This window comes from Peromyscus maniculatus, chromosome 5 (genome assembly GCF_049852395.1).
Source record: "Peromyscus maniculatus bairdii isolate BWxNUB_F1_BW_parent chromosome 5, HU_Pman_BW_mat_3.1, whole genome shotgun sequence".
NCBI classification, from domain to species: Eukaryota; Metazoa; Chordata; class Mammalia; order Rodentia; family Cricetidae; genus Peromyscus; species Peromyscus maniculatus.
In genome coordinates, this window is record NC_134856.1 from 53,976,801 (window position 1) to 53,991,139 (window position 14,339).

The window sequence follows — 14,339 nt, forward strand, 5'->3', positions numbered from 1 at the left end:
GTGGCTTAGCAACGGTGACTGGTCTGGTGTGTTGGAGGCCTTGGGGTCACTTTGGGCTAGCGTGTACTGTTCTCAGAGGGGATGCAAGCTGAGCTCCCAGCACCCACGAGGCGGCCTCCCCTTAATCAACGCTGTAGCCCCAGGGCAGCCAGTGCCCTGTGCTGGCGGCCTTAGGTACTTGTGTGCACACGCATCTACAAATAAAAGGTAAATAAATTCACTTTAGGCTATGTGTCTTCCTATGTAGACAGCGTCGGTGGGTCTTGTATGTACATTAGGTTGCTTCTCCATGGCAGCTCACAGTGAGCATACAGGTATTCCCACACTGAAGGTCACTGCCCAAGCTGCTAGTCCCATGCGTTTCAGGTCAGGGCTATGCAACCTGTACTACCACATGAAGGTATGGTGAGACAGGAACTACCTTTGCTATGTGACCTTTGCTGGCTCTCACCTGCCCCCTGGGTGGCGGTGCTGATGAGGGAAGTTGATATTGTGCATCGCCAGCCTTGGCTGTGAGTATCGCCTCCCCACGTGGGACTGGTAGGCTAGGTCCCAGGGAACTGCATTAGGCCGTCCTGCTGTAGGGTAGGGTCAAGTCTGGCTTGCACACCCAGCCCATCTTGCCAGAGGTTCCCAGTTGGAATTCTTCAGGATATGGGTATGCTTAGGCTGCCAAGATGATTTGGATATAGGGTGGTTGGCCACTCAGGTGGACGAAAGAACACGTGCAACCTGGAGGTGGGGACCCATTTGTCCTGGTCTGTAGCTGCTGTGTGGAGGAAGTTTTTCTCTGATGGAGTCCATCTCGGCCTAAGGGGACTTGGTATTTTTTTCCCCTAGAGAGACATTTCATGATGTCTGGACATGGTGTGTTGGGTTTTGAAGATGGTAGAAGAGTCCGATAAAGAGACAATGTTCTGGAGCTTTTCTTCAATCCCTGAGTGAGTGACTTTCTCCTGGATTGATGATAGTGGGGAGGGACACTACCCAGGAGTAGCTGCTCAAAAGAACGCTGATGCAGGAGTCTAATCCAGGTCCAGTCAGTTGACACCCAAGCCCCCATGTGCTCTGGCACTAGGGACCCAGCTGCCACTTTGAACAGCCGGGAGAATGGACTTTTGTGTCTAGGCAAGCAGGCTGCCCCTAAGATACATCCTAGCCCCAAAGTTGCCAAACTTGGCGGTCAGCACCTTTCTGCTGGCCCAGGAACTTAACTGTTTAATTCTGGAGCAAGTCCACATTTGAGTGACAGGCGAATTTGGGTTGATAGACTACAGTCTGAGAAGAGGGCGGACCCTCCTGTGCGGGCCCATCCCCCACTTCCTCTTGAGTCCAGGAAGGAGTCAGCATGCTAGCAGCATGAAGCCTATGGGTCTCTCCAGCTCCTGGACTCTGCATTGCATACTGCCCTGACTGCTTGTGAGGCCAGAGCTGGGAAGTGTGTCTCCCTGAGACCTAGAGACAGTTGGCTGGGACCCCTGACTCAGGGCTTTGTGGGTTTGTGCCTTCCGAAGCTTGAAAGAAAACTGAATCTTCATTTTGACCTGAATCCTGTCTTAAAATGTTTCCCCTTGTTCTTTAGGGCAGATACACTCAGGCCAGGGTGTCCCGTGTAGTTAGAGTAAACAGAGCATGCTCATCGCTTCTGCTCCCCATGGTTGGACGGAGAAGCTGAGGGTGACCCTCAAAGATTGCGCAGCCTGTGGCAGAGAGAGCTGGTGGCTGGCTGGGACCAAGGGGCTTCGATGTAGACCATGGCTTCCATTATGGTGTGCACTTGCCTCCTGGTTAGTGGGAAGCAGCCTGGCCAGGCCTCGCTGTCCCCAGCCCTCTTTCAGGAATCAGCCTGACACCCAGCACCTGTTGATATGCTGAGAGGTGGCTGGTGTATGTAAGTCCTGGTCTCTAGCTCTGGGCTGGGTACGAGGCCTCTGGGGAGAGGCTTTGGTTTAGGACTTCTGGTCCCAACTTCTCATGTAGCCCCCTGGGTCTGCTCAGCTTCCTCCAGCCAAAACAGGAAGAGAGTGGAGGGCCTGTCTTGGTGGGGCCTGGGAATCCCTGGGGAACTGGGCTTTACATGCCTGTAGCCTCCCATCAGGTGTGGACCACTCAGGGCCCTGGCCTTGACCTGCTAGCTCCTGGCCTCCATCCCATGGAAACTTGGAGACACGTAGCCTCAGTCCTGGACAGCTTGGGCGTTTCTTTTTGGGACTTGGGGAGGAGGCCAGCCGAGTCTGCTAAACGGGCTCTTTGTGACCGATGAGGCCTGAAGGTGCCATGGGCCACATGGGGGCTCACTGCGGTGTACAGAAACTGCTGCTGGGAGATGCTGCCTGCCCCTGAAGCAGCACACTGTCTGTCCTCCTTGTCCCTCTGTGACAGGCATGGCATGTGGTGGGTGGGCTCCCCAGGACAGATGTCTGCCCTGTCAGGGCCAAGTGCTGCTAAAGGGTCTCTGAACCTTACTTGGGCCATTCCCCATCATCCTTTCCTGCCTACTGGGTGCCGGTTCAGTGGTACAGGATGGAGCAAACATACTCTGAGCCTAGAACAAGGTGTGGTTCTCTTCCAGCCTCAGTTGCCCTCTGGGTAAAACACTTGATTGGGTTGGGGAATAGCAGAGCCTCCATGTCCAGGAGGCAGTGTGGGCTAGTCACTGTAGTCACGCCGAGGACAGGACACAGCGAGGTCCCTAAGTCCCTGCCCCCAGTGCTAGCAGCAGCGGACCAGAGGGCTAGTACAAGGACAGGATCAGCTCTGTCTGCTGAGCCATGTGACTGGCAGCCTGTCTTGCCTGCTTTTCCCTCAGGTTGGTTTGTGGGATCTTCTGAGGTGAAGGGCGCTTGCAGACAGGTAGCGCTACTTACTGTTAAACATGTGCATACACCTGGCTCCAAGCTGGTTCCACCGCCTGTGGTTGTTAGGTCACCCACCAGGGATGGTGCTGGGCTCTGAACTGTTAGCAGCCTCAGCCCTGGTCGCTGGCCTCCCAACCTCGGGGGCCCTTTTCCTCTGGTGGTTTTCTGCCGAGCTGGTGTGGGCTGCTCTGCCGCCCTTTCCCTGCCCACGCCGGGCTCCTCACGCACAGCAGCCACTTAGAATAATCGCGTCGAATGTCGTTGCCATCTGTTGCCTGACTTCCATCCCTGCTGCCTGCCGCCTGGGAACCTCTGGGACTCCTGATCTGTTGCTCTGTACCTCGGCAGGTGATTCTCAGGAGGCCCTTGTCAGCTGGCCGCACACTGGCCAGGCAGCACAGCGCCTTCCTCTCCGGCCTTCCCTCCCGCGCTCGAAGCCGTGGAGCCTCGTGGCTCTTTCCTTCCCCTCGCCCTCCCTCCCTCTTTGCCATACTGGGTCCTGCAGTCAGGGCCACGCCACGCCACACCGCGCCGGCTCTCAGGTGTTGAGCCACCTCCCCAGCCGCCCTTCCTTCTACTGCTCATTCTCACTGAGCCCAGGTTGGCAGTGAGCCAGCGCGCCTTGTGCCTCAGCCCCCCTGAGTAGCCGGGGTGACAAGTCTGCACATCGTTCCTTGGTATCTTTTGGGACCGCTCGTGTGTGGACCTCCTGTCGCACTGTACTTGACGTTTTTCTGAATCCCTAGTCAGCGGGGCCTTTGACAGCCTGGTGGTGGACAGGAACAGGCTGAGGGGTGTCAGTCAACCCAAGGTGTCCCCATCCTCTGCCCTGCTGTGGCGGCAGGGAACCCCAGAGGCCGCTTAGGCATTAACTGCACTCCATGCAGCGGGTAGCCTCTCCTGCCTCTCTCATTCTGCCCGGCTGCCGCGTTCCCCTTTGACCCCCAGATCAGAGCCCCCGCCGTATCCAGGCCACCCCCACTTGCCTGCTGTTTTCTCTGCTTTCGGGGTCTTGGGTCAGGAGCCAGCACCATCTGCTGTGCCCCCACCTCTGATGCCTTGTGTAAGTGTGTGTGTGTGTGTGTGTGTGTGTGTGTGTGTGTGTGTGTGTGTGTCTTGGGGGAACTGACCTTGGGAGCAGGAGTGGGCAGTGCTTAGCAGCCTGGGGGTTAGGCTCACCATTGAACATCAACAGGCCTCCCTCCCTCCACCCACCCTCCCTCCCCCCTCCCCCCTCCCCCCTCCCCCAGCCCCCGCCTTGGAGAAGCTGCCTCACATGGGTGCTCTCAGAACAAGCCAGCAGCACACATAATAATGAATTTATTATGAAGCCGTCCAGGCTCCGGGGATCACGTGGCGCCCCCCCCACACTCCTGCAGCCGCCAGGTCCTTTGCAGCAGGGTGACCCCAGCCTTGTTAGAGCTACAGAAGCATCACCCTCAGGGTAGTGGGGATCACAGGGGCGGGCGTGGAGCCTGGGCTGGGCCGGCCCCTGTCTGTTCACAAACATTTCAGTGTGTGGTAATGAAAAATGACGGAGCGGGGCAGAGAGAGCATCCAGGTCCAGACTGCCTGAGAGCTTGACTCTGCTGGGTGCAGCTTCCCTGGGTGTAATTACCCCGGGGGTGAGGGGCTGCTGGGGGAGGAGGGGGCGGATTGGTGCTTGAACCGGGCCTCCAGAAAATTCATCTCAGCTATTAGCTGGTAATTACAGAGCAGAAGGAGCAAGCCTGAGGTCTGGTGCTGGGAGGAGCTGGGATGAAAGGGACGGTAATTACGGCCTCAACGGGAGGGAGGCTGGGCTGATTAATAACTCCTGACATACAGCAGGAGGGAAGTGGCATTGGAGACCCCCCCCCTCCCTGTGAAGCCCGCTGGGGTCAACAGTGCAGGACCAGAGTGAGGTGAGTTGGACAGTGTCACCTGCCTGGTCCCTGGGGTCGGGCCGCCTTTGGCAGGGTCTGGAAGCACACTGATGCTTCCGGCCGTGTTGGAGACCCATGCAGAGAAAAGGTAGAAAGCGCTCTATGTGAGCCAGGCAAGGCAGGGTACACCAAGCACCCTGGCTGTCGTGGGCCTTTTGGAGGGTACTGTCAGTGGCTCCTGACAGACACCCAAGCTCTCAGCTCGGGGGTTCTGGATGGGTCTAGAGCGAAGAAAGCGGAGGCTGCGTTGAGAGTGAATGTTTGGACAAAGCGGCCGGAAGGAGCCTGTTGTAGATTGGCGCCGGAGGCCACCTAGATCCTGGCTCACTTTCCCACTGAGCTCTTCATCGGGAGAGCATGGCCTGTGCAGGCAGCCCCTGGCCTCATCCATCATGGCCCTCGCACTACAGAGCTTATTCCCAGCTGTTAGGATAATGAATTCACATGAGGTGATCTCACAGATGAGGGTTCAGTCAGCGGCTGGGAGCAGAGAAGTTAATAAATGCCCCCTAATGAGGGCAGAGAGGGCAAGCGTCCTGTGCCCACCTCTCCCCTTCTGTGCCCCTGCCTGCCACACCTGAGCCTCCATGAACACTGGTGCCGGCCTGTTGGGGGTGGCCTGTCTTCTGAGGGTGCCAGGCACAGAACAGACCCCCGAGCCCTGATGGGTCGAGGCCAGTGAGTGAGGGGACTCTTGAGCCCCTCCCCCCACCCCCTGTTTGGCGGTGTATCTGTCCTCTTTGGTACCCGAAGCTGTTCCCCGCCCCCCTCCCCCCCACCAGCCCCATGTGCGCATGTGAGGAGTGATGCTAATTTTAGACTCCCCCTAATGAAGCCGCTCATTTGGAATTCTATTTTAAGTGACCTGACATCAGAGCAGCTTCCCAGGCTGGGAACATACTGATACCTCCAGGACCTAGGCTTGGGGGACCCCCCCCCCAAGAATGGGAGGAAGGGCCACCGTGCCCTGGGCCTGACTGAGACTGCTGGAGGCCCCAGGAGTGGGGTACCTGGCTCTGACTGGTGGTGTGGGGTACCTGTCTGGGTCCCCCCACAGAAGCATGATGGGGACACTGATAGCATGTGGTACAGGGGAGGTCCTGCCTACCACAAATTCCATTCTCTGCCAGCTCTCTGCCATTCTGCCACACCTGCTGGGCCTGGCGTGTCTTCTCATACCCCTAGGCATCTTGAAGGTCCCCACAGTGGCACGTTTTCCTCCCCAGATTTGGGGGGTAGGCCCGCAGCTGTACAGTGAGCTGCAGATCTCAGCATCTCCATCCGCCTTGGTGCCCGCCGGGTGTGGGTCGCTGGGTCTGAGGCGGCTTGTGTCACACGGGACATGGCGCTGTGCTGGAGTGTGGTCCCAGCCCTGTTTCCGGACCCACCCTTGTGCTGGGCCTACCCACTCACGTCTGTGAAATGAGTCCAAGGACACCTTCACCGAATGGAATGAGGGGCGGAGGCAGGTGCCGGCTTGTTGGGGTGGAGGGGTGTGCGGTGGCACCCGAGGTAGCTGTGCCGTGTTGGTGGCAGCTGAGGCTCGGGTCTGTTGGTAGACTGGCGTTTCTGGGCTTCTGGTCACCTGAGGTTAACGGCTCGCTCCAGATCCCGTGCAACATCGTAAACTGCCCCCAAAGTTGGTGCAGCGAGTGGGAGGGCGCCTCCTCGTGCCCGGAGTCTCTGTGGGTCAAGGACTGTGAAAGCTTAGCTGGCCAGGTCTGGCTCAGAGTCATGGAGGAGACCTGTGGGGTGGCCTCGGCCAAGAACTGTGGGAGCCTGTTGGCTGGCGTTGTGGCCCGAGCGTTGTCTGTCTGCCCGCCCCAGGAGCTGCAGCTGGCTGTATTCTTTTGCTGCCATCCCCTCCCGCCTGGGGTAGAGTGGGGATCAGGAGAATGAAGGGGAGACAGGACCCCGGGGTTGGCCTAAGCAGTGATAGGTGTTGCGTTGGCTTTGACCTCGCAGGGGCCTTGGTACATAGAGACGTCAGTTTCCTTCTCGGTAACGTGGGGCAGTTGGGCAGGCCCCTTGGATGCTGTTGCAGGTGACTGGTAGTCCCACGCCCCGCGACCGTCAGCTGCTTCTCATGTTGTTTCTTTGGTTCTTTCGGCTCTGTGCCCCAGGCCCTGCCTGCCTCAGTCTCCCTCCTCCACACTTGGGTCCGGTGGGGGCCCTGCATATGACTCTCGGGGAGCACTCTCTCTATAGGCTTGGTTCTGGAGAGCTGGTCCAGGGGCCGGCATCGCTGATGCCGTGGGGGCCGGCATCGTCGGGGCGCCCTCACGCCCGCGGGGCCGGCTGGACTGTGGGCGTGGGTCTGCTGTCTGCAGCGCTGCCTGTGCTCTGCTCTTGTGGCCTTCGGCTCGTGCTGCATGCCGCTGCGGCCCCTCTGGTGCTGGCGCTCTGCTCTCTGGGTGACACTGGTTCTTCTTTTCCTGTTTCAGGCATGAGCCATGAGCCCAAGTCCCCTTCAATAGGGATGCTTTCCACGGCGACCAGGACCACCGCCACCGTCAACCCCCTCACCCCCTCGCCACTCAATGGCGCCCTGGTGCCCACCGGTAGCCCGGCCACCAGCAGTACGCTGTCGGCCCAGGCTGCGCCATCCTCCAGCTTTGCTGCCGCGCTGCGCAAGCTCGCCAAACAGGCAGAGGAGCCCAGAGGTAAGAGGCACCAGGCCACCAGCTCCTGGGATGCCCCCCCTGCCCGCCCGCAGGCGCATCTCTCCGGCTGGCCATGGCCACAGGAGACAGTGGTCTCTGCAGCCTGTAGTGCACCCGCGTGCTCCGCCATCAGCACCACCACCACCACCACCACCACCACCACCACCACCACCACCCACCCCTGCATCCGGGCAGGGCTAGCCTGGGTGCAGCTGTCACATCCTAGCTCTGGCCCTGACCCCAGCCCGACACCCTGCTTCACGGTGCCTTCCTCTCTGCCTGCCTCTGCCCTCCGTAGCTTCAGTGGCCTCTGTAGGAGCTTGTTGGTGGGCAAGTGGACTTGCCATGGGGAAGGCCTGTGGCAGATTCTGAGAGTGGCTGTGCCCTGGGGCCCTGCCTCACTCACTCTAGGGGTAGCCGTCTTGCTCATTCCTAATCAGTGCCAGCCCTGTGTCTCCCCCCACCCCACCCCATCCCTGGTGTAGCCAAGGGCATGGGTTTTCTGGTGTATAGCCAACTCACTCATCATGTCCCATATCCTTGTGCCTCTTCCTTGCGATAGGGTGGGCACGTGCCCTAGAGGGACCAGAGGTTTGCCTTCTGAAGCCTCCTGAGCTGGGACGATATATACTGTGCTGCTTTGGGTAAAGGCTGGCCCTTTCTGAATTTAGTCGTCTCGTTGACACACAAGGCTCTCTTCGGTTCCTTTGGCTCTGGTTGGGGGACACTTCTTTGCCCTGTGATGATAACACTGGTCACGGACTGCCAATGGTACAGATGGGTCAGTTTATGCCTGCACACTTGAGCCCTTTGGATTCTGGCACCTTCTGGACTCACTGCTCAGAGGCAGGTAGCCAAAGTATGGAAACCCAGGTGCCATCTGCTTTGTTTCAGAGTCCCCGGGGCCCCGGGGACACTGCAGGAGGCATCAGTGGCCTTGCTTACACTCAGGCTTGCAGAGGAATGGAAGTACACTCTGCATGTGTAGGCCAGGATTTCCTGATCTCCCAATCTTACCTGCCCTGGGTGCTGGTGGAGGTGGGGATGGGGCTGGAATGGGTAGCAGGGGTACCTAACACAGGAGGGCTGTTGGCAAGGACCACACCTGAGCCAGCCCACCTTTGTTGGGTGCTCTGGTGGCCCTGAGGAAGTAGCTGACCACATCTGCTGTCCTGGGCTGTCCCAGCATCCAGCGCAATCCTGGGGCCAGTTGGTGGGCCAAGTGCCACAGGCTGTGGGCCTTAGTGAATGGGGATGTGGTAGAGAGTGGACAACAGGTTCAGGGTCCACCAGGCCTGCCCTCTTTTGGCTGTGACCGGGGCACCTGGTGCCTAGGAACTGTGTGCCACATCGGGACAGGGAGGATGGGGCTGGCAGTACTTCTGGCTGAGGCTGTGTCTGACGGCCTGTCTCCTAAGTCTTCCCCATGTGAAGATGGGGACCTCAGACTTGGGGTGCTTGTTGTCTGTGGACACAAGGTAGCCTGGGAACCCTGGGACATCCTGGCACTGACTCGGGTGTCCAGCTGGGCCTGGGCCCTTGTCTGCTGCCTTGTTGGAAACTGTGAGCATCTTGCCAGCACAGTGAAGTGAAGGCCTACTTTAGCTTTTCCAGTTTACAGGCTAAGGTGTCGCCGGGACCCTTAGCCAGTCTTTGCCACCCCAGCTTGGACCAGGCTGTTGAATGGGTGATGTTGGTGGGACGGGGTGTCATACAGATGCTAAAGCTAATGTTCAGAGGGGTCATGTCATGAGTTTGATGTCACAGTCGTGAACCCTCCTCCTGTCCACTTGCTGTTTCCGGTTGCTGAGAACTTTGGAGAGGACTTGAGTTGCTGGAGCTAGGAATCCCAAGCAGGTGGTTCTGGAAAGAGGACGCTCCTTGCTCAGTATCCACCAGTCAGTATGGTGCAGGGGGGTAGGTCTGAGGGCTGTGGAGGGCTCAGTTTGCCTCCTCGGCTTTGGACTCTCAGTTTATTGGAACTCTTACCAGGCAGGTGTTCCCAGACTCCTTCACTCCCTAAGTCTTTTTTTTTTTTTTTGAGACAGGGTTTTTTTTTTTTTTTGTGTAGCTCTGGCTGTCCTGGAACTCTGTAGACCAGGCTGTGTAGATCTGCCTGCCTCTTCCTCCCCAGTGCTGGGAATTAAAGACATGTGCCACCATCCCCGCCCGGTTTAAATGTTTTCTTGAGACAGGGTGTCTTATAGCCCAGGCTAGCCTGGAACTGTTTGTGTAGCTGAGGATGACCTTGAATTTCTGATCTTGTGATGGCTGCCACACCCGGTTTATGGAGTGCTGCAGACCAAACCCAGGCCTTGTTTGTGCATGCTAGGCAAGTACCACCCCTGAGCCCTAGAAACCAGCCTCGCTCATCTTTGAGTGGTTATGCGGCTGTGCCCTTCTCGGCATTTCCAGAACGTAATATTTTATGTCCCCCACAGGATTGCCGTGTCTGGCCACGGCCCCTCCCCCGAGTTCCCAGCCTCTCGCCTGCTGTGATAGTGCGCCAGACTGGATCCATGCATCTGCCTTGTGGTCCCTGCCCTAGCTCTTGCGTCCTTTGCCCCGCCATACAGGCATCCATCCTTCCCATGTGATAAGCATGGGAAGGGCAGGGTGGGGAGGGGGGACACTGGGCCCAGCACCTGATGTCTCACCGTGGTTCACTCTCTGACCCTCCAGCAAGCAGCCTCTGTCCTTGTCACTGGGAGAAGAAGATTGAGGAATGAGGGACACTGATCTTAGGCAATTCCAGGCTCGTGTCCTGAGGCCCACACAAGACAGGCAGGCATCTCAGTGGCTGGCCTCTGAGAGCCCGTGGTGGATCTTGAGTGGAGGGGGTGGCTTCCAGAGCTGGCGCTGTTGCCTTTGCAGGGGCCTTGCTCTGTGTCCCCCCACCACCACCCCTGAAGCTCTGCCCCATGCCCACCCTTCCTGGAAATGTTGTATTTTTAGCCATCTGACAGTGTTCGCCTAGGCTTCCGTGGCTGATGTCTGTCTTCATCGTGTCTCGAGGGTACCGTTTAAAAAATTCAATCCAGACAACGCAATCAGCATGCTGTCTCATTTGCTCTGCCCCGAGAGAAAGGCAGAAGGGGAGAAAAGAGAAGCTGGCCCCTCCCAAGTCCTCCCCATGCTGCGCCCCATGGGGGTATCCCGGGGTGTGGGTGCAGTCAGACCCGGCTGGGCCAGGTGGGAGCCCTAGCCTAACTCTTTGGGTTAAGGCCAGGCCAAGGTGTGTCGGGCCAGAAGATGCTGGGGATCCACCCAGCCAGGTCCAGGTCACATCCTTTAATTACTCGCTGTGTGCCCTGGCAGGTTGGCTTAATTCTCTGAGCAGCTTCTGCTTCTTCGTAGGACGAGCAGACCGCCTCTGGTGTAGTCTGCTGATCTAGTGAGAACATACAGAACGGACACAGACTGTGTAATAAGTGTGACCCTGATGACTACCTCCCGGCATGCTATCTCTGGGGTCTCTTGGTGGTTCCTACCACCACCTCCCAATCCTACTGCCCCTGACTGTGCTCCTCCACTCCTGGCTTCAACCCTTGCTAATATCCTCTAAATCTCTAAACTTAGCAACACCCAGGAGAATCTAGTGCACCATCGTGGTTCCCACTGCTGTGGTTCTCTTGGCCTGGCCAGGCCTAGGCAGCCGCAGGTCCACTGACCTCTGGCCTCCCCGTGGGTGTCCGGTATGGACTTCCTAGGAGGAAGGAGGCCACAGGGAGCGCCCCAGCTTGTACACTGGTTTCTGAAGGAGCTGTGGACTTAAGTAAGGCCAGCCCCAGGTTGGATCCATTGGGTCTCTCCTGCCCTGGCTACATCTGCTGCTCCCATCACTGTAGACTCCGAAAAATGTCCCCGGGCTGCTCGGCAGTCCTGAAGCTGCTTCCTGCTTCCATCCATGTGTTGTGACAACTCTAGCCTGTGAGCTGTACAGAATGGGATGGATCCTCTCAGAGGGGCCTTGCCCTTCCCCCACCAGAGGTTCTTCAGCACAGATCTCCCCTTTCCCAGTGTCTGAGGCCAATGCCGGGCACCCCTGCCAGGCCTGTCCACCCCGCTGCCCTGTAGAGGGTCTCCATCTCTCTGCGCTTCCCAGCTCCTAGACACTGGCACAGCTGCCTTGAGGAGCAAGGGTCCCCAGAGTGTTCGGTGGGCTTAAGTTACTGGGTAGGGGGTGTTGGGCGCCCCTGGCAGCCTCTGGGAACTCAGACCTGGAGCCATGTCTCAGTCCTCAGAGCTGCCCTAGGCAAAGGCTCCCTGGCCTCTGGAGATAGAGCAAGCTGCAGAGCCCCCTGTCACTGTCCCCACCTGTGAGAGATGAAGCCGGGTGCTGCCAGGCAGGGCCCAAGCTGTGTGACAATCTGCTCATCTCCCATGGGGCCCTGGTGCCGTCTGCTGAGGGGGGCGGGGCTGCAGTGGGAGTCCACATGTCCTTAGCTGCCTGTCGGGAGGCCCACACGGCACTCAGAGCTGTGTGTACCCTGGGTTCCAGGACACCTGGGGCCTTGGGCCTCCTCTATCCCAGGAAGTACATGGGGGAGAGATCCTTCTCATACCCACTGTTCACTTTGTCACCTGTGGGGAACAGACTGACAGGGTGGGCTGCAGTGGTTCAACTTCTGATCAGACATCCCCAGTGATCGGAGCCGCCTGCCCGGCCTGTCACAGGCCTTGTATCCAGGGGCATCTGGTTAGCACGGGTCGTGGGTGAAGTCCATATCCAGCCCCTGGAGAGGCCGTCCCTCCGTCTTGAACCCAGGTAGCCCCCACCTGCTTGCATGTCTGCTACAGGGTGGGCTGAGTGGAAGCAACACATCCTGTGTGCATCTCCTTGGAAATCTGCCTCTTTCAAAGAAAACAACAAAACAAATGGCCTGCCTGGCATGCCCGCCCGCCTGCCTGTCAGTCTGCGGCTGGCAGGGTGGAGGCGTCTCCGCGGGTGTCTGGAGCCCCATCTGTCTGTGGCTCAGGTGTGAGCAGTGGGGCTAGCTATTGTACAAGAGACCGGAAGGGCAGGAAGAGCCGTCAAGAAAGAGTCCATAGCCACAGCTGGCCCAGAGGTGACAGGAGGCAAGCAGGCTGCCAGGATGACATCCCCTCCCCGCCCCTCCCTTCCCCTCCCCGCCCCTCCCCTCCCCTCCCCGTCCCCTCTGCGTCTACTCTTCCTCACTCTTTCTACACGCCCCCGTCCCTCCACCCCACTCTTCAGAGCATCCTAACGTGGGGACGTGGGGACGCCGGGGCAGAGCCCAACCCAAGGCACTCGCTGGCTCCTCCCGGCCTCGGCTCTTCCAGGACTGGTGCTGTGGTGCTGTCGTCCCGTTCTTTGTTGCCTGTCAAGTAGCCCTGCAAAGTCTTCCTCTGAAATCACAGCACCTTCCCGATGGTTGACTTGGGTTTCATGACTGGTCCTGGGTACAGGAAGGACCTCAGCGCCTGCCAACAAACATCCCCTCTTCCCTCAGCGCTGGGCACCGAGGCCACCCAGCCTCAGATCTGCGACGTGCGTGAAGGCCTACTGGCAGGGCAGGAGGGGAGGAGGCCTGTCCAGCGGCATATGGCCACCCCGTGGTTCTGTTTGGCTGTGTGTCCATCCTCGGAGCTGCAGGTCATAGCTGGTGCCGTCGCTAGTGTTCGCTGCTGCATGCCTGGCTGTTTGTACTTCGCGGGGACCTGCGGGCGCTCCAGAGGGTTTCCCTCCCGGTGCTCGTCACTCTGCCGTTGGTCCTAGGTCATGTTATCCACGCAGCAGTTGGCCATAGAGCTGGTTGGACTTTCTTTCTTGTCCCTTGACATTCCCCTCCCCCCAAAACTGGCTGGAGGCAGTAGCTTAAGTCTACAGGGAAGAGAGGAACAACCCCTGAGATGTGGGAGTACCCTCTACCAGCAGAGACATGAGGTTGCAGGCCCAGCGTGCTGCCTGGACAGCATGGCTCCCCATCGAGGCTTTGAGAATGACCCTGGCATTGGGGTGGAGGGTAGGGCAGCCCCCCCGCCCCCCCCACTCAGAGGCTATGTCAAAGCTGACTGGGGGGCAGAGAGGGCACATGACAGGAGTGGCCATAGGAACAGGCACAGGGACCTCTGGGCTTGCCTGCCCTGTGATTGACAGGCACAGGGACCTCTGGTCTTACCTGCCCTGTGATTGGGAGCACTCGGTGGGCCCTGTTTTCACAAAGGCTGGAACGGGACCCTCTGTGGATGGTCCACTTGCTACCTGTCCCAGAATCCTTGACCCTGTGTCTCCATCCCATGGGGAGGGGTGGGCATCGTCTCTTCAAGCCCTTCTTGGGATTCTGGTCCCACCGGAAAAGGTTCTCCCGACCCTCGGGAGCCAAAGGCTTGTTCTGATGCCCTCTTCTGACGCTGTTGGTTCAGCAGCTGATCCTTTCCCTCACTTGAGCATGGCATCGTGCCACAGATCAGAGTCAAGCCCCAGACACACAGGGCTGTGTGGGACAAGCCTTACCCTCCACCCTTCCTGTGTTCCTTGTTGGCTGGGCCCAGGCCTGTGGCTTTGGGAGCTGGGGATAAAGTGCCTGCTGTGCCCACGTGAGGACCTGAGTTCAGCTCCCTAGAGCCTGTGTAGGAGGCCGAGATGGAAGGAAGCCTGGGCAAGCTGGCCAGTCACATCAGTTGAGCTCCAGGTTCAATGAGAATTTCAATAAACACAGTGAGAGCAATTAAGGAAGACACTTGAAATCAGCCCCCCCCCCCCACACACACAAACATGCATACACATTCAGGAAAAGAGACAATGAATGCAGTTGGTGCTCAGCAGTTGTCTGTACAGTTCTGTATCTCATCTCTGTACCAGCTGGTTAGGGCTGCCCGAGCTCTTGCCTTTGGGGTCTCGGCTGTTAATAACCTGCGCTGTCCATAGG

General features: G+C 58.5%; 1 protein-coding gene across 8 annotated transcripts in view; it reads left to right on the top strand.

Annotated features, from left to right (window-relative positions):
- Gse1 (Gse1 coiled-coil protein) overlaps window positions 1-14,339 on the top strand; it is a 357,639-nt gene that overhangs the window by 322,364 nt on the left and 20,936 nt on the right. For 5 of the 8 annotated variants that reach the window (XM_016008431.3, XM_016008430.3, XM_016008434.3 and 2 more), the window contains one exon: window positions 7,228-7,446. The exons of the other annotated variants lie outside the window; for them this stretch is intronic. In XM_016008431.3, coding sequence (XP_015863917.1) covers window positions 7,228-7,446 — 219 coding nt within the window. The remainder of the gene's footprint in view (window positions 1-7,227; window positions 7,447-14,339) is intronic. 8 annotated transcript variants of the gene reach the window in all.